The sequence below is a fragment of the Oncorhynchus gorbuscha genome, linkage group LG13, assembly GCF_021184085.1.
Source record: "Oncorhynchus gorbuscha isolate QuinsamMale2020 ecotype Even-year linkage group LG13, OgorEven_v1.0, whole genome shotgun sequence".
Taxonomy (NCBI): Eukaryota; Metazoa; Chordata; class Actinopteri; order Salmoniformes; family Salmonidae; genus Oncorhynchus; species Oncorhynchus gorbuscha.
In genome coordinates this window covers 35,620,125-35,646,237 of record NC_060185.1, presented here as the reverse complement: position 1 = coordinate 35,646,237, position 26,113 = coordinate 35,620,125, and the positions used below count along the sequence as shown (strand labels likewise).

Below are 26,113 nucleotides of genomic sequence, written 5' to 3'. Positions count from 1 at the left end.
CCAGCTGTTATTTACAAAAACGCATAGTCCACCGCCCCTTGTCTTACCAGACGCCGCTGTTCTGTCCTGCTGATACAGCGTATAACCAGCCAGCTGTATGTTGTCATCGTTCACCCACGACTCCGTGAAGCACAAGATATTACAGTTTTGAATGTCCCGTTGGTAGTTTATCTTCCACGTAGGTCATCGATTTTGTTTTTCTCCCAACGATTGCAAGTTTGCTAGCAGAATGAAAGTAGGGGTTTATTCGATCGCCTACGAATTCTCCGAAGGCAGCCCGCCCTCTGGCCCCTTTTTCTCCGTCTTCACAAACGATGATGATCTGGGCCTGTTCCCGGGGAAGCAGTACATCATTCTCATCTGACTCGTTAAAGGAAAAAAAGGATTCTGCCAGTCCGTGGTGAGTAATCGCAGTTCTGATATGCAGAAGTTATTTTTGGTCATAAGACGGTAGCAGCAACAGTATGTACAAAATAAGTCAGATGTTACAAATAATGCAAAGAAACGAACAAAAAACACAATTGGTTAGGGATACGTAAAACATCAGCCTTGTTCTCCGGCGCCATTTTGTCAGACTGGCGTATAGAACCACGAAGTAAATGTGGCATCACAAAAACAACGGCTTTTTGTGAGAGAAAAGCAAACATTTTGTATACATTTTTTAAGTACACATGACTTGCGAGGCTCAGTGTATTTATTCATCCCCGTCTGACGTTTTTAAGTGCAGCAGGACATACCAAGGGGCTTCTGCTGTAGGTAAAGAGACCCGGTCTTATTGTTTAATAAAAATGACTAAAATATTGATTCTGTGTAGTCGTTTGTTTGTGCTGACTGTGTCTTTGGATTTTTGAGAGTACTGGAGGTGTGTGTGTCAGTGCATGTTTGTAAGCCCTGTGTTGTGAGTGTTTGAGTATTCTGTTATCTAGTGTGTGTGTGTGTGTGTGTGTGTGTGTGTGTGAGAGAGAGAGAAAAAGGAGTGCGGTAGTGAAAGGGTGTGTGTGTTAACGTGAGGGTTTAGCTCTACAGCATCCTCTGTTCCAGACAGGGACATGGACTTTGATCATTATGTCAGTGGAGCTGCTGCTGCAGCTTTACCCCAGATGCCACTTCAAAGGCAGGTTGTCTGACCGACCCCTTACTCTCCCTCACACACTACTCAGCAGTTTTCCCCTTAGACCTTTCCTCTGTCATACACTGTCCTTCAACACACAAACAAGCACACATGCATCCATCAAAGCTAAACAAACCAACATAAATCAGTCCAACTCATCGTAGACCATGCATGGTAACGTTTATTCCAGACATGCAGAAAGTTCACAACAGAGACTGAAACCAGCATATGTTATTCAAAAGGGGAAAAAATCTGGACATAAAAAAAATAGACATGATTTTGAAAGTCACTGTTTTACTGACACAGAACGGCACGTATGCATCTCGCAGCAGAAAGACGGTCAGAGAATGTGATAGAACAGTGCGGAAGGTGAGTGGGAACTATTTCATGTGATTACCATAAAAATGTGTCTTAAGTTGAATTTTGTGTCTTCAATGGCAGACTGAGTCACTGAATTTCCCCTGCTGGTTTGGGGTCTCTCTCGCTCTCTCTCTGCCATTTGCACTTACTGTATGACATAGAGCACCCATCTACGTTCTCCCCAAAGTCAGGTTTCTAAAAGCACTTTAGGAGTGTGTGAGAAGTTTCCAGACTGAGGTGTGCCTGTTGCCCAAAGACGAGCATTAGAGCTCTTTAGACAGGGATGTCTCTTCAGCCCATCTGTCTAGTGAAGCACGATGTGGCTACAGTAGCTTCCTACTGTGCAATGTGACTTGTATAACCAAAAGGGCAGCAAGTTTTATCACACCCATAGATGTACTGTAGTTCAGTGCCTTTAAACATCATGACCATGTTGAGTCATTCAATAGCTGTGGTCCTATTTCTATTTGTTTCTAGAAATACAGTACAGATGCCAAAAAATGTAACATTGTCAAGATTTCAGGTTTAAATGCTGTGACTTTCTGATTCGAAATGGTTTGTCAATGCTCCCTTTGGGTTGGATCTGGAGTGATCTAGTGTTTTGCCTGCTTAGACAGGGGCATTATTGGGGGGAGGGGGTTCAGCAAGGAATGAACCAATAGTTGTTCGTAGTTTGAATCCTCTAAAGGAGATCTCAAATGTTATGATGACCTATTTCACCAATTACAGGTTCTTTATCAATCATTTTAGATCTCTTTGAAGCTTTTAAATTCAGGCTAAATAAATGCAATCAACTCATTATCATGTAATTCTCTCTTTGGTCTCATTTGTGCAGCTAACACCTACACAAGCTCTTGATAATACAAGCAGCGGAATCAAGAACCATTGGCCAACTTAAAGTATTGAAATCTAATTGGAGTTCAGGAGAATGTTATGAGTAGTAATACAAACATGGATATAAGTACAAACAAGGGTGTTATGAAGGTTTTATAAGAGGTGTCATGACCTTGTAGTAAACATCTGAAGTGTGTCAATGTAACAGTCCTTTGTTGTGTTTCCGTAGTTGAATCTGAACACTGACTTATTCCAGATGGCATAGTGGCACATTTGAATACAGACAGATTGGTGTGTTACAGTACATGTACAGAGAGAACTGCTGCTAATCAATCAAACCTCAAAACAATGTTCCTTTAACATTACAGCAGGTCCTTACAGTGGCGTCCAAAAACCTGGGTACTGTTTATAGTCCTAAGCATGCCTATATAATATTGCATATATATATATATTCTTCATATAAATACATGTCATACTGATACAGCAGGGTGGCAATAGGTCAAGGATTTATGTTGGTCTCTGTCGTACTACAAAATGCATTCAGTCAAACAAGCTTTGTTAACAGTCCCAGGTAATGAGACAAGGTACTGGAGTAGGGTGGGTTGTATTTTGGAGGGGGAGTTAGGGGGTCAGTGGAGAGTGATTGATTGGTCTGACAAATTGCATATCCTCAGACTTATGCCCATGCTCTGGCATGGATGTTTGGAGAGGGATTGGAGGGATGGGGAGGATAGGCATGCACATTGATATAGTCAGACCCCTCCCACAGCAAGGCAGGGGAAAGGGGGGGGGGGTATTCTGTTTCAACCCACACGGGTCTGAAACACTCATTTTTGTACAACTCACTCTCGTCTCTAAGCACCTGGCATGTTTGATCCCAAAGTAAAAACACAAGACAAATAAATATGAATTCACAAACTAAATGGAAAAGGTTGGCTATCTACAGTCAAGTGGTCTCTTTTTTTTGTTTTTGTAAAAAATCTACAAAATAAACAACATAAATTCAAAAACATCTCTGAATTGTGTACCTTCAAATATTACATTCTTCGGCAACCTATACCAGGCTTACAGCCACTGCCGGTCAGGCAGCCATCTTAACTTAACAGTCTCAATCATCGCAGCTCAGCCCAACATACACAACTTTTATCAAATGTAAATGGATATATTCATCTATATTTATTTCTATATCTGTATAGTTGTATATGCTTTCAAACCAGGAGGTCAGGTCAACCAAGTATATTTTCAGATTATTATTCAACTGTCTTGATGTTTGTAGTCCAAAGCTTGGAGTTCATTTTCAAGGTCTCCTTCCATTCTTGATACAGAAAAGTTTATCACTTCATTCCTCTGTTCATCCCTCTCTCCTTAATTTTAAGAGTATTTTTTTACTCCACAGAGAGTCGAATGAGAGTAGCGAGTTCCTCAAACCTTAAGTCAACCATCCCATGTTCTGTTAAAATACACTTTTTATATGAAGGATTTTATTTTTCTTCATCAAGCTAATGTTAGTGGAATCTAATGCATGCATATCTGGATCTTCTGTGTTGCATTCATTTGCTACTGTATGTCCTACTCTTTAAACTTCTTAATTGTTTGCCTTATTTTTAATCTCCAAATTAACGCAGTTGATTTTTTTTCCCATGCAGCATCCTCTGCTTGGCTTGCAGCAGTGCTCTTGTTTCATGGTCTATACACTGGTCACTTGGTTACTGTTAGGGAAGAGAGAGGTGGGAAGGGGAGAGAGAAAGGTTAAGGTCCAGTCATTCCTACAGTATGGCAGACTGGTCTGTAGCTGAAACAGCAGGAGGGTTACTCTCCTTGCCACACAGCCAGTCTGCTATAGCTGCAGTCTTTAATCACTCCACACAGCGCTCGGAAATTTGCTGAGCTGACACACACACACTATCCAGTCATCAATGTGATTGATGACAGACTGGTTTATGTATGTTAAAATATTACCTTGGAATTATTATGCAGTATGCGTGTATGTGCTTATCCACCGCAGCGGTGTGTATGTGTGCATGTGCTTACGCACTGCAGCTGTGTGTGTGTGTGTGCATGTGCTTATGCACTGCAGCGGTGTGTGTGTGTGTGTGCATGCATTACTTACCAGAGACCGTTACACAGACGACTATGGTGAGTATACCCAGGATTATGGAAACAACACTGAGGAGGCGAGCCAGTTTACCCAGTCTCTTAGCTCCGTCCATGTCTCCCGACTGCAGGCTGTTTCTGGACTAGAGAGGAGACACAACACCAGGTGTATTTACACCCTCACAGAGACAGTCATGACACAATTTGAGTAATTACATTTTGGTCATTTAGCAGACAATCTTATGCAGAGCGACTTACAGCCAGAATTATAATCAAGTTGTGAACGTGAACTCAAATCTTGAACTATGATATCATTTGTGTCTCATGTATCTTGTAGTCCGATGTCTTATTTCCTGTCTGTATGACTTCTGCTCTTGTTGGACAAATGAATCTTACAACAACTGAAACACTTAAATCCATACAGAGATTCACTGGAACATGGTTTAACTGCAATTTACAGCTTTAAACTTTTTCTCAAACATACTTGGACATGATTGAATTTGGACGTTTCACTCAGTCTCTAAGTGTTTCACTGTGAAATGTATCACCTGCTAGTCCATCAATCCACAGAGAAATTGCTTTAAAAGCAATTTAACACGAACACTAACTGAGAGATTTCCTACAGCTCGACAGAATTTGGGACCATATCATTGCAGACCTGTAATTTATTTACCCTTTTGCCAGGTACTTTATTGAACATTTTACGATAACGACTTGACCAAGAGATTATTCTTGATGTACAAAGTATTTCCAATGTAAAAAATTACTGTTAGGCCTATTCATAGATTGACAAACTTTGATAAAGGTTAAATGAAATAAAAATGTAAAGTCTGCAGAGCCTATATGTTGTTATTGGTTGAAGTTGATGAATAGTATAGTTTGGGCCTTCCTGTAAATCACACAAGGCATCTTTATACGGTACTATACAGTGCATTCGGAAAGTTACATGACAGCCTTGTTATAAAATGGATTAAATTGTTAGTTTTTTCAAATCAATATATACGCAATACCCCATAATGACGAAGTAAAAACAGAGTTTTGAGAAGGTAAAAAAAATATTTACGTAAGTATTCAGCACCTTTGGCAGCGATTACAGCCTTGAGTCTTCTTGGGTACGATGCTACAAGCTTGGCACACCTGTATTTGGGGAGTTTCTTCCATTCTCTGCAGATCCTCTCAAGCTCTGTCAGGTTGGATGGGGAGCATCGCTGCACAGCTATTTTTAAGTCTCTAGATATGTTCGATTGGGTTCAAATTTGGGCTCTGGCTGGATCACTTAAAGAGAATCAGAAACGTGTCCCGAAACCACTCCTGCATTGTCTTGGCTGTGTGTTTAGGGTCGTTGTCCTGTTGGAAGGTGAACCTTCGCCCCGGTCTGAGGTCCTTAGCACTCAGAAGCAGGTTTTCATCAAGGATATCTCTGTACTTTACTCTGTTCATCTTTCCCTTGATTGACTGGTCTCCCAATCCCTGCAGCTGAAAAACATTCCCACAGCATGATGCTGCCACCACCATGATTCACCATAGGGATGGTGCCAGGTTTCCTCTAGACGTGACGCTTGGCATTCAGGACAAAGAGTTCAATCTTGGTTCCGTCAGACCAGAGAATCTTGTTTCTCATGGTCAGAGTCATTTAGGTGCCTTTTGGCAAACTCCAAACGGGCTGTCATGTGGTGGAGTGCTGCAGAGATGGTTGTCCTTCTAGAAGGTTCTCCCATCTCCACAGAGGAATTCTGGAGCTCTGTCAGTGTGACCATCGGGTTCTTGGTCACCTCCCTGACCAAGTCCTTTCTTCACTGCTCAGTGTGTCCGGGCTCAGTTTTGATCCCTTCCCAGATCTGTGCCTCGACACAATCCTGTCTCGGAGCTCTGCGGACAATTCCTTCGACCTCATGGCTTGGTTATTGCTCTGACATGCACTGTTAACTGTGGGACCTTATATAGACAGGTGTGTGCCTTTCCAGATCATGTCTAATCAATTTAATCTATCACAGGTGGACTCCAATCAACTTGTAGAAGAAACATCTCAAGAATGATCAATGGAAACAGGATGCACATGAGCAAAATATTTTGTCTCATAGCAAAGGGTCTGAAAGCTTAAGTAAGGTATTTCTGTTTATTTTGAATACATTTGCAAACATTACTAAACTTATTTTCGCTTTGTCATTATGGCGTATTGTGTGTAGATTGATACATTTTTAAATACATTTAATTACCCAGGCTTCCCTAGAACTCCCCCATCTATCTAAACACTTTCTTCCCCATCTCCTTGATAACAGTGGTTAATTTTTCTCTTTGGATGATCGTGACTAGTAGAAATCCCATAGTTGAGACCTGATTCGCTGCCCTCCTGACTGACCAGGAGACAAAAAAACAACTAACCTCTGATGTCACCAGGTTGCAATTACCCAGGTTTCCCTAGTACACCACATTTTCCCATTAACCCCTCACTGTTTCCATGGATGCAACACACACACAACCCCCACCACTATACTGCATTATGAAGATCAATAGTTACAAACAGATCTCTACTCAACAGGCATCTCCTCGACACTCAGTGGCCAACCTCAGCCTCTTAGACTGGGTTAGAGTGGTGTATTATCTGCTTCTGTCATCACCACATCCAACAGCTTATAAACCAAAATCTAACCAATCAGCTCAAACATTATATAGGAAAACAACAAAATGCTAGCTGCAGATATACTATTTGAGCATGAAACAAAAGTACTTCAAGAAGCATGTGGTTGCTGTCCATGGTGCTGGACTGGCCTCTATGAGGGTCTATGTTTTCATTTATATTAAAGTCAGATCGGTTTAACCACACAATGGAGGAATGAAAGGACACCGTTTCAAAGTATTCTAACTGGGGGGAAATTACGTAGCAGAATTCTATTAGTTTTTATTAAACCATGATGTCTGAGTAGATGACTGGGGGCTCTGCAACAATGGTGATCTCACTTCTAGACTCTTTCTTCCCCATCTCCTTGATAATACTGATAATGCTTGATGTTAGAGCAGCGACTAGCTATGCTTAATGCTGTGTGTGTAGCGGCAGCCTCATTCAAATTCAGAACTCTGGGTGATAGCTATGTTTAAGAGCGGGCAGGAAGGAATACAAATCATAATCTTAAACAGAACACTGTCGTTATTTTAGCTATGAATATTAAAAACATCCTCTGATGCTGTATGTCTTCATCAGGACTGATCCGGCACAGAACCCTTCAAATGAACCCATTCTTTCTGCTTAGCCCAGTGATACTATATTTACTGTCTGGTACAGTAACAGAGTCTACTGTTTCAATATGCTCTGTGGTATGAGTAACAACTGCAATGGTTGACTAATACATCAAAAAGGCATGTACACAACAGTATATGTGCAAATCGCACAGCCCAAATATCAAAGCATAATATATAGGTAACTGCCAAAATAAATGAAACCCCAACAAAACCTTTCTTAATAGGGCATTGGGTCACCAAGAGCCGCCAGAACAGCTTCAATGCTCCTTGGCATAGAACTGGAACTCTATTGGAGGGATGCAACACCATTCTTCCACAAGAAATTCCATAATTTGGTGTTTTGTTGATGGTGATGGAAAATGCTGGAAAATGCTATCTCAGGCGCCGCTCCAGAATCTCCCAAAAGTGTTTAATTGGGTTAAGATCTGGTCTCTCTCACACACACACACACACACACACTTTAAACCCCCTGGGGCCTAGTGGTTAGAGAGTTGGACTTGTAACTGAGAGGTTGCAAGATCGAATCCCTGAGCTGACCAGGTAAAAATTTGTTGTTCTACCCCTGAACAAGGCAGTTAACCCACTATTCCTAGGCCGTCACTGAAAACAGGAATTCGTTCTTAACTGATTTGCATAGTTAAATAAAGGTTCAATAAAAAAGACCTATGCCCCTTTGAGACCCCTCTTTCAAAGTCACAAACCTCTTCTTCTAGTCATTGTAGCCAAAATAATGGACAACAACATGATGTTAAATGCTTAATTAACTCTGGAACCACACCTGTGTGGAAGCACCTGCTTTGTATCCCTCATTTACTCAAGTGTTTCCTTTATTTTGGCAGTTTCCTGTAGATATTCTAATTTAAAGCCTGTGTAGCACGAATCAATTTGGACACACTTTTTGTTGCAGTTGCAGGTTGAAAATGAAATCATCTCAAGCTATTTTACTGATACACAAAGCGTCTCAAACACCATTGAGTCAGTACAATAGAGCATATTCATGAAGCTGGAGCCTTTGACACAAACATGACATGTTCAGATTTTAGTTCTCAGGTAGAACATCATTGTAGTTCAGTGGTACTGTAGAGTATTGTGTGCGCGAGCCATTGTTTCTGTGAAATAGTTTTGAACCATTGTGTTTCCCTGGTTATCCCCTGTTATGTGTGTGTAGGAAGAGGTCCCAGGATGACAGGTTTGTATGCTCAGGGTTGGGAGGAGGGACTGAGAGGGAGGCATGAGGGGGAGGGATGGAGCACTGGGACAGACTCCGTCCATGGGGGATGGATGAGATTATACTTTTATCACTGCAGGAAGCAACACTCCTACCCTTCCCCTCCCTCCCTCTTTCTCTCCCTCTCATCCCTCATTTCCTCTGTGCCCTTCATTCCTCCCTTTCCTGTCCTTCCTCCCTTCCCTTCTCCCTCTTACCCATGAGTCTCCACGCTGCCTCTGCAGTGGGAACTCACATAGTGCACTGGCAGTCAGAACAGCCTGGGTCAGAGACCACCAACCAATTGGCTGTAATTCTCAGAAAGAGACATTAGACTAAGTTCTGGTGTGTGTTAGTAGCTGGGGGTAGGTGCGAAGGAGCCTTCAGTCGAGGTGACGGTTGTATTGATTTACAGGGAGAGGGAGACCTAGGGTTGTTGTGGTGACTGTATTACCGCTACACCGGCAGTCACGAGTCATGAAGGCAGTCAAATTCCACATGACCGTTTTAGTCATGGTAATTAGGCTTCTCCAAGCTCTGATGCTGCTGATGGTCGTTAGTAGCCTACCAAACATGCTAACTGCATGTTACTCAGCACTCTATTGTCCCCTAATCACGCTACCATCAATGCTAATGTATTCAAAAATCTAATCAAACACTTCATGAGAGCCCATGAGCTCATGTTGGCAACATTTCTATCAGCTATGAAATTGAGTGAGAAAACAGAGTGGCGGCGGCTAATAATAAGAGGATCCCCTCAGCTTTCTATAGGCTGGGCCTACTATATGTATTTCTCAACTTTCCTAATATTAAGAGGATCCCCTCAGCTTTCTATAGGCTGGGCCTACTATATGTATTTCTCAACTTTCCTAATAATAAGAGGATCCCCTCAGCTTTCTATAGGCTGGGCCTACTATATGTATTTCTCAACTTTCCTAATAATAAGAGGAGGATCCCCTCAGCTTTCTATAGGCTGGGCCTACTATATGTATTTCTCAACTTTCCTAATATTAAGAGGAGGATCCCCTCAGCTTTCTATAGGCTGGGCCTACTATATGTATTTCTCAACTTTCCTAATAATAAGAGGATCCCCTCAGCTTTCTATAGGCTGGGCCAACTATATGTATTTCTCAACTTTCCTAATAATAAGAGGATCCCCTCAGCTTTCTATAGGCTGGGCCTACTATATGTATTTCTCAACTTTCCTAATAATAAGAGGATCCCCTCAGCTTTCTATAGGCTGGGCCAACTATATGTATTTCTCAACTTTCCTAATAATAAGAGGATCCCCTCAGCTTTCTATAGGCTGGGCCTACTATATGTATTTCTCAACTTTCCTAATAATAAGAGGGATCCCCTCAGCTTTCTATAGGCTGGGCCTACTATATGTATTTCTCAACTTTCCTAATAATAAGAGGATCCCCTCAGCTTTCTATAGGCTGGGCCTACTATATGTATTTCTCAACTTTCCTAATAATAAGAGGATCCCCTCAGCTTTCTATAGGCTGGGCCTACTATATGTATTTCTCAACTTTCCTAATAATAAGAGGATCCCCTCAGCTTTCTATAGGCTGGGCCAACTATATGTATTTCTCAACTTTCCTAATAATAAGAGGATCCCCTCAGCTTTCTATAGGCTGGGCCAACTATATGTATTTCTCAACTTTCCTAATAATAAGAGGATCCCCTCAGCTTTCTATAGGCTGGGCCTACTATATGTATTTCTCAACTTTCCTAATAATAAGAGGATCCCCTCAGCTTTCTATAGGCTGGGCCTACTATATGTATTTCTCAACTTTCCTAATAATAAGAGGATCCCCTCAGCTTTCTATAGGCTGGGCCTACTATATGTATTTCTCAACTTTCCTAATAATAAGAGGATCCCCTCAGCTTTCTATAGGCTGGGCCTACTATATGTATTTCTCAACTTTCCTAATAATAAGAGGATCCCCTCAGCTTTCTATAGGCTGGGCCAACTATATGTATTTCTCAACTTTCCTAATAATAAGAGGATCCCCTCAGCTTTCTATAGGCTGGGCCAACTATATGCATTTCTCAACTTTCCTAATAATAAGAGGATCCCCTCAGCTTTCTATAGGCTGGGCCTACTATATGTATTTCTCAACTTTCCTAATAATAAGAGGATCCCCTCAGCTTTCTATAGGCTGGGCCTACTATATGTATTTCTCAACTTTCCTAATAATAAGAGGATCCCCTCAGCTTTCTATAGGCTGGGCCAACTATATGTATTTCTCAACTTTCCTAATAATAAGAGGATCCCCTCAGCTTTCTATAGGCTGGGCCTACTATATGTATTTCTCAACTTTCCTAATAATAAGAGGATCCCCTCAGCTTTCTATAGGCTGGGCCTACTATATGTATTTCTCAACTTTCCTAATAATAAGAGGATCCCCTCAGCTTTCTATAGGCTGGGCCTACTATATGTATTTCTCAACTTTCCTAATAATAAGAGGATCCCCTCAGCTTTCTATAGGCTGGGCCAACTATATGTATTTCTCAACTTTCCTAATAATAAGAGGATCCCCTCAGCTTTCTATAGGCTGGGCCAACTATATGTATTTCTCAACTTTCCTAATAATAAGAGGAGGATCCCCTCAGCTTTCTATAGGCTGGGCCTACTATATGTATTTCTCAACTTTCCTAATAATAAGAGGAGGATCCCCTCAGCTTTCTATAGGCTGGGCCTACTATATGTATTTCTCAACTTTCCTAATAATAAGAGGAGGATCCCCTCAGCTTTCTATAGGCTGGGCCTACTATATGTATTTCTCAACTTTCCTAATAATAAGAGGAGGATCCCCTCAGCTTTCTATAGGCTGGGCCTACTATATGTATTTCTCAACTTTCCTAATAATAAGAGGAGGATCCCCTCAGCTTTCTATAGGCTGGGCCTACTATATGTATTTCTCAACTTTCCTAATATTAAGAGGATGATCCCCTCAGCTTTCTATAGGCTGGGCCTACTATATGTATTTCTCAACTTTCCTAATAATAAGAGGATCCCCTCAGTTTTCTATAGGCTGGGCCAACTATATGTATTTCTCAACTTTCCTAATAATAAGAGGAGGATCCCCTCAGCTTTCTATAGGCTGGGCCAACTATATGTATTTCTCAACTTTCCTAATAATAAGAGGAGGATCCCCTCAGCTTTCTATAGGCTGGGCCTACTATATGTATTTCTCAACTTTCCTAATAATAAGAGGAGGATCCCCTCAGCTTTCTATAGGCTGGGCCTACTATATGTATTTCTCAACTTTCCTAATAATAAGAGGATCCCCTCAGCTTTCTATAGGCTGGGCCTACTATATGTATTTCTCAACTTTCCTAATAATAAGAGGAGGATCCCCTCAGCTTTCTATAGGCTGGGCCTACTATATGTATTTCTCAACTTTCCTAATATTAAGAGGAGGATCCCCTCAGCTTTCTATAGGCTGGGCCTACTATATGTATTTCTCAACTTTCCTAATAATAAGAGGATGATCCCCTCAGCTTTCTATAGGCTGGGCCAACTATATGTATTTCTCAACTTTCCTAATATTAAGAGGATCCCCTCAGCTTTCTATAGGCTGGGCCAACTATATGTATTTCTCAACTTTCCTAATATTAAGAGGAGGATCCCCTCAGCTTTCTATAGGCTGGGCCTACTATATGCATTTCTCAACTTTCCTAATAATAAGAGGATCCCCTCAGTTTTCTATAGGCTGGGCCTACTATATGTATTTCTCAACTTTCCTAATATTAAGAGGAGGATCCCCTCAGCTTTCTATAGGCTGGGCCTACTATATGTATTTCTCAACTTTCCTAATATTAAGAGGAGGATCCCCTCAGCTTTCTATAGGCTGGGCCTACTATATGTATTTCTCAACTTTCCTAATATTAAGAGGAGGATCCCCTCAGCTTTCTATAGGCTGGGCCTACTATATGTATTTCTCAACTTTCCTAATAATAAGAGGATGATCCCCTCAGCTTTCTATAGGCTGGGCCTACTATATGTATTTCTCAACTTTCCTAATATTAAGAGGAGGATCCCCTCAGCTTTCTATAGGCTGGGCCAACTATATGTATTTCTCAACTTTCCTAATATTAAGAGGAGGATCCCCTCAGCTTTCTATAGGCTGGGCCTACTATATGCATTTCTCAACTTTCCTAATAATAAGAGGATCCCCTCAGCTTTCTATAGGCTGGGCCTACTATATGTATTTCTCAACTTTCCTAATAATAAGAGGATGATCCCCTCAGCTTTCTATAGGCTGGGCCTACTATATGTATTTCTCAACTTTCCTAATATTAAGAGGAGGATCCCCTCAGCTTTCTATAGGCTGGGCCAACTATATGTATTTCTCAACTTTCCTAATATTAAGAGGAGGATCCCCTCAGCTTTCTATAGGCTGGGCCTACTATATGTATTTCTCAACTTTCCTAATAATAAGATGATCCCCTCAGCTTTCTATAGGCTGGGCCAACTATATGTATTTCTCAACTTTCCTAATAATAAGATGATCCCCTCAGCTTTCTATAGGCTGGGCCAACTATATGTATTTCTCAACTTTCCTAATAATAAGATGATCCCCTCAGCTTTCTATAGGCTGGGCCAACTATATGTATTTCTCAACTTTCCTAATAATAAGAGGAGGATCCCCTCAGCTTTCTATAGGCTGGGCCTACTATATGTATTTCTCAACTTTCCTAATATTAAGAGGAGGATCCCCTCAGCTTTCTATAGGCTGGGCCTACTATATGTATTTCTCAACTTTCCTAATATTAAGAGGAGGATCCCCTCAGCTTTCTATAGGCTGGGCCAACTATATGTATTTCTCAACTTTCCTAATAATAAGAGGAGGATCCCCTCAGCTTTCTATAGGCTGGGCCTACTATATGTATTTCTCAACTTTCCTAATATTAAGAGGAGGATCCCCTCAGCTTTCTATAGGCTGGGCCTACTATATGTATTTCTCAACTTTCCTAATATTAAGAGGAGGATCCCCTCAGCTTTCTATAGGCTGGGCCTACTATATGTATTTCTCAACTTTCCTAATAATAAGAGGAGGATCCCCTCAGCTTTCTATAGGCTGGGCCTACTATATGTATTTCTCAACTTTCCTAATATTAAGAGGCGGATCCCCTCAGCTTTCTATAGGCTGGGCCTACTATATGTATTTCTCAACTTTCCTAATATTAAGAGGAGGATCCCCTCAGCTTTCTATAGGCTGGGCCTACTATATGTATTTCTCAACTTTCCTAATATTAAGAGGAGGATCCCTCAGCTTTCTATAGGCTGGGCCTACTATATGTATTTCTCAACTTTCCTAATATTAAGAGGAGGATCCCCTCAGCTTTCTATAGGCTGGGCCTACTATATGTATTTCTCAACTTTCCTAATATTAAGAGGAGGATCCCCTCAGCTTTCTATAGGCTGGGCCTACTATATGTATTTCTCAACTTTCCTAATATTAAGAGGAGGATCCCCTCAGCTTTCTATAGGCTGGGCCTACTATATGTATTTCTCAACTTTCCTAATATTAAGAGGAGGATCCCCTCAGCTTTCTATAGGCTGGGCCTACTATATGTATTTCTCAACTTTCCTAATAATAAGAGGATCCCCTCAGCTTTCTATAGGCTGGGCCTACTATATGTATTTCTCAACTTTCCTAATAATAAGAGGATCCCCTCAGCTTTCTATAGGCTGGGCCTACTATATGTATTTCTCAACTTTCCTAATAATAAGAGGAGGATCCCCTCAGCTTTCTATAGGCTGGGCCTACTATATGTATTTCTCAACTTTCCTAATATTAAGAGGAGGATCCCCTCGGCTTTCTATAGGCTGGGCCTACTATATGTATTTCTCAACTTTCCTAATAATAAGAGGAGGATCCCCTCAGCTTTCTATAGGCTGGGCCAACTATATGTATTTCTCAACTTTCCTAATAATAAGAGGAGGATCCCCTCAGCTTTCTATAGGCTGGGCCAACTATATGTATTTCTCAACTTTCCTAATATTAAGAGGAGGATCCCCTCAGCTTTCTATGGGCTGGGCCAACTATATGCATTTCTCAACTTTCCTAATAATAAGAGGAGGATCCCCTCAGCTTTCTATAGGCTGGGCCTACTATATGTATTTCTCAACTTTCCTAATAATAAGAGTAGGATCCCCTCAGCTTTCTATAGGCTGGGCCTACTATATGTATTTCTCAACTTTCCTAATATTAAGAGGAGGATCCCCTCAGCTTTCTATAGGCTGGGCCTACTATATGTATTTCTCAACTTTCCTAATATTAAGAGGAGGATCCCCTCAGTTTTCTATAGGCTGGGCCTACTATATGTATTTCTCAACTTTCCTAATATTAAGAGGAGGATCCCCTCAGCTTTCTATAGGCTGGGCCTACTATATGTATTTCTCAACTTTCCTAATAATAAGAGGATCCCCTCAGCTTTCTATAGGCTGGGCCTACTATATGTATTTCTCAACTTTCCTAATAATAAGATGATCCCCTCAGCTTTCTATAGGCTGGGCCTACTATATGTATTTCTCAACTTTCCTAATAATAAGAGGAGGATCCCCTCAGCTTTCTATAGGCTGGGCCTACTATATGTATTTCTCAACTTTCCTAATAATAAGAGGATCCCCTCAGCTTTCTATAGGCTGGGCCTACTATATGTATTTCTCAACTTTCCTAATATTAAGAGGAGGATCCCCTCAGTTTTCTATAGGCTGGGCCTACTATATGTATTTCTCAACTTTCCTAATATTAAGAGGAGGATCCCCTCAGCTTTCTATAGGCTGGGCCTACTATATGTATTTCTCAACTTTCCTAATAATAAGAGGATCCCCTCAGCTTTCTATAGGCTGGGCCTACTATATGTATTTCTCAACTTTCCTAATAATAAGATGATCCCCTCAGCTTTCTATAGGCTGGGCCTACTATATGTATTTCTCAACTTTCCTAATAATAAGAGGAGGATCCCCTCAGCTTTCTATAGGCTGGGCCTACTATATGTATTTCTCAACTTTCCTAATAATAAGAGGATCCCCTCAGCTTTCTATAGGCTGGGCCTACTATATGTATTTCTCAACTTTCCTAATAATAAGAGGATCCCCTCAGCTTTCTATAGGCTGGGCCTACTATATGTATTTCTCAACTTTCCTAATAATAAGAGGAGGATCCCCTCAGCTTTCTATAGGCTGGGCCTACTATATGTATTTCTCAACTTTCCTAATAATAAGAGTAGGATCCCCTCAGCTTTCTATAGGCTGGGCCTACTATATGTATTTCTCAACTTTCCTAATATTAAGAGGAGGATCCCCTCAGCTTTCTATAGGCTGGGCCTACTATATGTATTTCTCAACTTTCCTAATATTAAGAGGAGGATCCCCTCAGCTTTCTATAGGCTGGGCCTACTATATGTATTTCTCAACTTTCCTAATATTAAGAGGAGGATCCCCTCAGCTTTCTATAGGCTGGGCCTACTATATGTATTTCTCAACTTTCCTAATATTAAGAGGAGGATCCCCTCAGCTTTCTATAGGCTGGGCCTACTATATGTATTTCTCAACTTTCCTAATATTAAGAGGAGGATCCCCTCAGCTTTCTATAGGCTGGGCCTACTATATCTATTTCTCAACTTTCCTAATATTAAGAGGAGGATCCCCTCAGCTTTCTATAGGCTGGGCCTACTATATGTATTTCTCAACTTTCCTAATATTAAGAGGAGGATCCCCTCAGCTTTCTATAGGCTGGGCCTACTATATGTATTTCTCAACTTTCCTAATATTAAGAGGAGGATCCCCTCAGTTTTCTATAGGCTGGGCCTACTATATGTATTTCTCAACTTTCCTAATATTAAGAGGAGGATCCCCTCAGCTTTCTATAGGCTGGGCCTACTATATGTATTTCTCAACTTTCCTAATAATAAGAGGATCCCCTCAGCTTTCTATAGGCTGGGCCTACTATATGTATTTCTCAACTTTCCTAATAATAAGAGGATCCCCTCAGCTTTCTATAGGCTGGGCCTACTATATGTATTTCTCAACTTTCCTAATAATAAGAGGATCCCCTCAGCTTTCTATAGGCTGGGCCTACTATATGTATTTCTCAACTTTCCTAATAATAAGAGGAGGATCCCTCAGCTTTCTATAGGCTGGGCCTACTATATGTATTTCTCAACTTTCCTAATAATAAGAGGATCCCCTCAGCTTTCTATAGGCTGGGCCTACTATATGTATTTCTCAACTTTCCTAATAATAAGAGGATCCCCTCAGCTTTCTATAGGCTGGGCCTACTATATGTATTTCTCAACTTTCCTAATATTAAGAGGAGGATCCCCTCAGCTTTCTATAGGCTGGGCCTACTATATGTATTTCTCAACTTTCCTAATATTAAGAGGAGGATCCCCTCAGCTTTCTATAGGCTGGGCCTACTATATGTATTTCTCAACTTTCCTAATATTAAGAGGAGGATCCCCTCAGCTTTCTATAGGCTGGGCCTACTATATGTATTTCTCAACTTTCCTAATAATAAGAGGATCCCCTCAGCTTTCTATAGGCTGGGCCTACTATATGTATTTCTCAACTTTCCTAATAATAAGATGATCCCCTCAGCTTTCTATAGGCTGGGCCTACTATATGTATTTCTCAACTTTCCTAATAATAAGAGGAGGATCCCCTCAGCTTTCTATAGGCTGGGCCAACTATATGTATTTCTCAACTTTCCTAATATTAAGCACATTGCTTATATTTACAACAGGTGTATAGCCTACCTGTCTGGCATGAAAATGAACCACGGGAAAAGAGTCCTCCATTTGCTATTTAAGTGCAGAGATGACATATTTCCCCCTGTCCCTGTTTCAATACAGGTGCATGATAATGGTCCATTGTAAATCAAAACAAATGTCACACATACACTAAGGTATATAAAGACCAGATTAAATCAAGAAAAGTCACTTGAAGAAACAATGCCTTTTTTTTGTGACTTTTCTAATCATAGTCGCACACATCATGTAGACTAGCCCATAGGCCTATATGTTTTAAATAGGTTTGTATCACAACTGAAGTGGCTAAATAACTTCTTAAAATTAAGCATATTAATCCATTGGCATATATAAACGGTGTGTGAGTTTGGGGAAGATCATTTTCACTATAAAAATGCACCTTTATAATAAAAGCATTATTTGCATAATTGCATTTGCGGTCATTTTTGATAATGGTGTTTTCCGCTAATGGAACATTCGCGCTTATAGCCTACTATCATGTGCGCATTGCTGCGCTTATAATGTGAAGAAATAGCCTAATAGTTATTTCAATATGCACCTCGGAATTGGATAAGGACCCGCGCAGTTACATCCCCAAAGTCTTTTTTTAGGGTGCATTACGGCCACAAAGGGGATGCCGCCGTGAAATTCGAAGCATTATCAGGTGCTTGTCAAACTGTGAATGATAAACTATTTGAGTGTGTACAGCCTTTCAAGTGATTTTTTTCAAATCATCATTCGAGTCTCATCATGCATCCTTACAATGTATTAGAAATCTAAACATATAGCCCAACGTTTGTAGAACAACTAAAGTTACATAAATAACTCTAAATGAAGCATATAGGAGGACCTGTTTCTTTGTTAACCCCTCAACACAGAATAGCCGCACGTGCACACTCCCTCAAATCGTTTGGAGAAAATATGTATATTTTATTCAGCTTTGTTCTATTGTATTCTTTATACTACAAAACAATATAAAATAATGCCACAGAATTATGAGCAAATCTTGTCTGCTATATGAACTAGTGTAGCCCACAGCCATTTGGCATAGCCACATCAGGACCTCACATCAGGACAACTCAGAGTATGCCATTCTTTTCTTCTGAAATAGACTACATTTTCTTCATATCATGCTTCTTTAGACCTGTAAAATAAATAATGGATTTATTGTGAAGGTGTAGGCTATATTTCATGGACTTATTAGACAAGGCTTGTGTGGAAGCCAGGAGATGTTAAATGTGTTTATGTTAATTAACGGGCAATTATCGTAAGAACAACAGTTATTTGCGTGACAATCACCTGCTGACAAAATGATGTGACCGCCCCAGCCCTAGGAAGTCTTGTTCATATTTTCCTGATGAATGTGAAATTCAGCAAAAACCTGGCCTCTTGTCCCACATATGTGATTGTTGTTCTCCAGCACAACCCGGGAAGCCCACATGATAAACACACACACACACACACACACACACACACACACACACACACACACACACACACACACACACACACACACACACACACACACACACACACACACACACACACACACACACACACACACACACACACACACACACACAGATCCCCTCCCCAGCTCTGCAGTTGTTCCCACTGCAGTTGAGGCTGGAGAGCGAGAGAGCGATGAAGAAAGAGAAAGAAAGAGGGAGGAGGTGGAGAGCTGTGAGTCTCTAAAAAAAGTGCTCTCCCTCCCTCCAGCCTGCTGCTGTCATTATTAATGAGGAGTGTGGTTGCAGGGATGGGATTAGCCTGGAGTAGAGGAGATCTACTGTACTGTAGGGAGGGCCTGCCAGGACAGTGTGTGTTCGTGCGTGCGTGCGTGCATGCATGCATGCATCAGGGTTGGGCTCAATTCGTATTGAAGGCAGTCAATTCAAGAAGTAAACTAAAATTACTATTAAATCATCGAAGAAAAGGCATTTATTTTCAATGACTTCTCAATAAACCGAAAAGTAGAAGCTATATTTATTCAAATCACTTCCTGAATTTAATGCCTTCAATTCGAATTGAGCCCAACCCTGGTGTGTGTGTGTGTGTGTGTGTGTGTGTGTGCGTGCGTGCATGCGTATTCAGATAACTCTAACATGATCTGATAGGCGAGATTGAGAGTTCCACTATGACCTAATTTCTACCAATCTAGTCACATCAGATTAGTGACCACTTTAAGGGAGGAAGGACAGTAGGATACATTTCCACAGTATTGGAACAGAGCCCAAGGTCAGGGCAGGGGTAGGAAACCCTGGTGTGTAAGAGTTCACTGAAACACCTGATTCAACAACTGTAGTTGTATGTTACGTCCCTGAAAATATCACTGATCTTGACCACATTCTATTGGTCAGTATACAGTTGAAATCGGAAGTTTACGTACACCTTAGCCAAATACATTTAAACTCAGTCTTTCACAATTCCTGACATTTAATCCAAGTAACAATTCCCTGTCTTAGGTCAATTAGGATCACCACTTAATTTTAAGAATGTGAAATGTCTAAATAATAGTAGAGAGAGTGACTTATTTCATCTTTCATTTCTTTCATCACATTCCCATTGGGTCAGAAGTTTAAATACACTCGGGTAGCCTTCCACAAGCTTCCCACAATAAATTGGGTGAATTTTGGCCCATTGCTCCTGACAGAGCTGGTGTATCTGAGTCATGTTTGTAGGCCTCCTTGCTCGCACATGCTTTTTCAGTTCTGCCCACAAATGTTCTATAGGATTGAGGTCAGGGCTTTGTGTTGGCCACTCCAATACCTTGAGTTTGTTGTCCTTAAGCCATTTTGCCTCAATTTTGGAAGTATGCTTGGGGTCATTGTCCATTTGGAAGACCATTTGTGACCAATCTTTAACTTCCTGACTGATGTCTTGAAATGTTGCTTCAATATATCCACATAATTTTCCAACCTCATGATGCCATCTATTTTGTGACGTGCACCAGTCCCTCCTGCAGCAAAGCACCCCAACAACATAATGCTGCCACCCCCGTGATTCACGGTTGGGATGGTGTTCTTCGGCTTGCAAGCCTCCCCTTTTTTCCTCCAAACATGACAATGGTCATTATGGCCAAACAGTTCTGTTTTTGTTTCATCAGACTGGAGGACATTTCTCCAAAAAGTACTATCTTTGTGCAGTTGCAAATCGTAGTCTGGCTTTTTTAATGGCGGTTTTGGAGCAGTGGCTTCTTCCTTGCTGAGCGGCCTTTCAGGTTATGTCGATATAGGACTCGTTTTACTGTGATATAGATACTTTTGTACCTGTTTCCTCCAGCATCTTCACAAGGTCCTTTGCTGTTGTTCTGGGATTGATTTGCACTTCTCGCACAAAAGCTTGTTCATCTCTAGGAGACAGAACACATCTCCTTCCTGAGCGGTATGACGGCTGCGTGGTCCCATGGTGTTTATACTTGCGTACTATTGTTTGTACAGATGAACGTTTGGAAATTGCTCCCAAGGATGAGCCAGACATGTAGAGGTCTACCATTTTTTTCTGAGGTCTTGGCTAATTTATATTGATGTCCAGCAAAGAGGCACTGAGTTTGAAGGTAGTCCTTGAAATACATCCACAGGTTCACCAATTGACTCAAATTATGTCAATTAGCCTATCAGAAGCTTCTAAAGCCATGACATCCTTTTCTGGAATTTTAAAGGCACAGTCAACTTAGTGTATGTAAACTTCTGACCCACTGAAATTGTGATACAGTGAATTATACGTCTGTAAACAATTGTTGGAAAAATGACTTGTCATGCACAAATTAGATGTCCTAACCGACTTGCCAAAACTATAGTTTGTTAACAAGAAATTTGTGGAGTGGTTGAAAAATGAGTTTTAATGACTCCAACCTAAGTGTATGTAAACTTACGACTTCAACTGTGTCTAAAAACAATTGGTTTGATTTTTGCAATTAATTTACCATTCACATAATTGTTGTGATTGGTACCTGAATTTATAGGACGCCATGTTAAGAGATCACTGATCTGACCATGTAAGATTGGTGAAAACAATGTTTCTACCCTTCTGTTTCCAAAGGACAGATTAAGCCTACTGTAGTTCAGGACTAAAAAGCAAGCTCAATGGAAAATTGCCATTTAAAATGTCCAGATTAAATGTTGTTGATCAGTTGTCATTGAAAATGCCCAGATTAAAGGTTAAATTTGGTTAAAAAATGTAGTACAATGTAATGGTGTGTAGTGCTCTTTCAGTAGGCCTACTTCGCAATGGCTAAATTTCTGCTACATCGCTGGAGCATGTTATGAGTCTATCTATACAAAATTATCTAATACCTTAGTCCTGTAACTGCGGTCAAGCTTTGCCTAAGCACTGAATACCCATTTTCCTCTATCTGCACTGTCATTGCCCTACATTCAGTATCACACCCCTTCTGTTAACATCAGGTGTCCTTTCCAAGCTTTCAGAGGGAACGCTGAATTCAAATCTACCCAACGTAGCAGCTGCACAAGATTACTAATTAGCCGTTTAGAAACACATAAACACACATGGCTCCCCCTTCCAACACCTAAACAGAAAGAGAGAAAGATCCATTGGGCTGAAGACTGAAGCCCATACCAGTGAAAGTGCCGAGCGTGCAGTAGCAGTTTGGGCCTAGCAGTCAGTCCCATTAGCTGGAGAGGCCTGCACAGTCAATAAAAGCATATAGCCCTGCCTCTCTCTGCCTCTCCACTCCACATAATTGACTCCGTCTTCTGTGTCTGCCAGCCGCAACCTCAATACCATTGGCCATCCGTACAGCTGTTTTACATCTGTTAAGCCTACCTTGCTTTTCTACCTGCAGATCAGCATGAGTTGCCATTGGTGGTCATACAAGACGCAGAGCATTTCCCTTTTGCACATAGTTTTTAACGTTACAGCCTTATTCTAAAATGAATGAAATAAAAATGGTTCTCATCAATCTACACACAATACCCCATAATGACAAAATGAAAACAGGCTTTTAGAAATGTTTGTAAATGTATTACAAATAAAAACTGAAATTAATGATTTATTTAAGTATTCAGACGCTTTCCAATGAGACTTGAAATTGAGCTCAGGTGCATCCTGTTTCCATTGATCATCCTAGAGATGTTTCAACAAGTTGATTGAAGTCCACCTGTGCTAAATGCAATTGATTGGACATGATTGGGAAAGGCACACACCTGTCTATATAAGGTCCCACAGTTAACAGTGCATGTCAGAGCAAAAACCAAGCCATGAGTTCGAAGGAATTTTTCATAGAGCTCCGAGACAGTATAGTGTCAAAGCACAGATCTGGGAAAGCGCACCAAACAATGTCTGCAGCATTGAAGGTCCCCAAGAACAACGTGGCCCCTATCATTCTTAAATGGAAGAAAGTGGAACCACCAAGACTCTTCCTAGAGCTGTCTGCCTGTCCAAACTGAGCAATCAGGGGAGAAGGGCCTTGGTCAGGGAAATGACCAAGAACCCGATGGTCATTCTAACTGAGCTCCAGAGTTCCTCTGTGGAGATGGGAGAACCTTCCAGAAGGACAACCATCTTTGCAGCACTCCAACAATCAGGTCTTTATGGTAGTGGCCAGAAGGATACTACTCCTCAGTAAAAGACATGTCAGACCGCTTGGAGTTTGCCAAAAGGCAGCTAAAGACTCTCAGACCATGAAAAACAAAATACTTTGGTCTGATGAAGCCAAGATTAAACTCTTTGTCCTGAATGCCAAGAGTGTGCAAAGCTGATGTCTTGCTCCCCTCAGGACTGAGAGGATGTTTATCAGAGCTGCGTAACTGGCTAACTACTGAAATTTGCCCTCTGTAGAAAGGCCCAATTGACTTCTCTCACCTGCTATTGAGTTAGTGGCCATCTCTAGTTTCTGCCCCTTCCCTCTCTTCTCTTCCCTCTCTTTCTCCCCCTCCCTCTGTCTCACTGGGAGTGTCTTTGGTGAGACTGAGGAACAGTTGTTAATGTCAAAGACTTCAGTTAGGATGCTGGGTCTATTGGAGAGAACTGTTGTCAGAACTGCAATGTTCTGTAAACTTTTTTGTCAATTATTCTGTGCTGTCCATGCCATTGAGTCAGAAGTCGTTTAGGGTTCAATGAAATGTCTTCTACTTGTCTGCAAGTCCAACGATAGAAGGCACCTGAGCCAAATCTGGTTCTCCACACCTGGCTACAGCCACTTTTACCTGGACCAAACTTGTCTTATTAGAACACTAGCATAGAAAATGTAGCCTGCTGTAAGTACAGACATGTCGGTCATTGCAGATCATTTGTTTTGGTAGCTGAAGGAATTATTGGATTTCCTTACCCAAATATGACCACTGGGTAATTTATACGGTCATAAAACCCTGTATTTATCAGTACAGATCATTTGTTTTGGTAGCTAAAGGAATGATTGGATTTCCTTACCCAAATATGACCACTGGGTAATTTATACGGTCATAAAACCCTGTATGAATATGTTTTAGTTTGTTTACCAAAATAATTGATTACTTTCTGCAAGTTATTCACCTCTAAAACTAAGTTTGCGACAACACTAGATAGCCAGATAAGCTAGCTAGCTCAAAAACTAGCTTGTACATGGAAACATGGAAACTTCCAGAACCAAAAGGAAAGAAATAGAGAGATTGTCATATGGACAATTCACCACAAAATATGGTATGATTTTGGGTACTCCTCTTCAGAATGTGACTGTGGGGGGAAATACTGCAAATATGGTGAGCATGGACAACAATGCTCACAACTTGCGCCCCTCCAGTCCCCAGCTCAGGCCGTTACCTTACGACCCCAGCACTCCAGTCAAGCCCCCAGGGGGAAAAGATGAGAGGCCAAGAGGGTAATGTCACTTCTTGAGATGCAAAACTATATTGTAATGCTTTTTACAGCAAAGATAGATGAAAGGGAAAATGGCTTGGAGGACATGGTTAGGGAGAATACAATGAAAATTGAGGACATTTAAAAAGTCTGTTGACTTTATCTTTGGAGAAGTGAAAACCCTCAAAAGTGACATGAAGAAAGTAGAAGTTATCTGCCAGGAAAATGAAAAGAAGGCGGCTGAACTCGAGCAGAAGGTGAAGGAGGCGGAGAGATACCAGCGCAGGTGGAACCTGAGGCTCCATGGAATTCCAGATCAGGCGGGTGAGGACATCAAATGCAGAGTTGTTGACATCTGTGGAGCTGTCTTCTCCCGAATCAAAAGTCAAGCTTCAGGAAAATGTAGACATCGTCCATTGTTTGGGACTCAAGGATCAAGACGAGACCGAGGACAACCGTCATTCGGTTCACCAACGGATCTACACGGGATCTTCTCTGGTGGCGAATTGTGAATTCCTCATCAAGCAAAAAATTTGAGGTTCTCTGAGGATCTGACCTCAGCAGATAAAGTGACGAGAGAAACTGTGGCCGATGCTGGCTGCAGCTCGAAAGGCACGGAAAACTGCATTTTTCTATCGGCACGAGTGATCATCGATGGGAAAGAAATGCGGCCAAATCAGAAGATTTGAGAGAGAGACAGAGTCTAACTCGGACAGAACTGGCATTCCAAAATACTGATTGCCAGGTGAAAAGCTGCCTTTTATTTTTTTAAATGTACACAAACACTTGAATGATAAAAGGCTGACCTGAGAACTGGTAAATTAAACACTAACTATAGGTGAATAACTTCTTACTGTAATGTCTACACAATGTCTCCCCCTTGTGGGAGTAAGAATACTTTGGTAACTTTACGACCAATATATATATATTTTTTTTGGAGAGATTCATATTGGGATGGAAGTGGCCTCCCGGGTGGCGCAGTGGTTAAGGGCGCTGTACAGCAGCGCCAGCTGTGCCACCAGAGACTCTGGGTTCACGCCCAGGCTCTGTCATAACCGGCCGCGACCGAGAGGTCCGTGGGGCGACGCACAATTGGCCTAGCGTCTTCCGGGTTAGGGAGGGTTTGGCGGGTAGGGATATCTTTGTTTCCTCGTGCATTAGCGACTCCTGTGGTGGGCCGGGCGCAGTGCGGGCTAACCAAGGTTGCCAGGTGCACGGTGTTTCCTCCGACACACTGGTGCTTCCGGGTTGGGTTGGATCCGCGCTGTGTTAAGAAGCAGTGTGGCTTGATTGGGTTGTGTATTTGGAGGACGCATGACTTTCAACGTTCGTCTCTCCCGAGCCCATACGGGAGTTGTAGCGATGAGACAAGATAGTAGCTACTAACAATTGGATACTATGAAATTGGGGAGAAAAGGGGGTAAACATTTTTTTTAAATAAATAAAATAAAAACTCTTTTTGAGTTATATATCCTTAGCAAAACCTTATAACACGGTTGTTGGTTGATATTAATGTCTTTATCTCTTTGTTCAATTAATGTCAGGGGTATTTGTAATTTACTGAAACATGACACGGAACCCAAACCGTCTGCGCGTGCGTCATTGTGCGCTATCGTGCATACATTCATTTTGTCCCCCTACACCAAACGCAATCACGACACGCAGGTTAAAATACCAAAACAAACTCTGAACCAATGACATTAATTTGG

At 41.3% G+C, this 26,113-nt stretch overlaps 1 protein-coding gene across 1 annotated transcript in view; it reads right to left on the bottom strand.

Annotated features, from left to right (window-relative positions):
- Positions 1–1,274: 1,274 nt before the first annotated feature.
- trarg1a (trafficking regulator of GLUT4 (SLC2A4) 1a) overlaps positions 1,275–26,113 on the bottom strand; it is a 39,571-nt gene continuing 14,732 nt past the window's right edge. Inside the window, exons 2-3 of the mRNA XM_046296420.1 lie at positions 4,416–4,542; positions 1,275–4,014 (exon numbers count right to left, since the gene is read on the bottom strand). Of these exons, the coding sequence (XP_046152376.1) occupies positions 4,004–4,014; positions 4,416–4,542 (138 nt within the window). The 3' untranslated portion in view covers positions 1,275–4,003. The remainder of the gene's footprint in view (positions 4,015–4,415; positions 4,543–26,113) is intronic.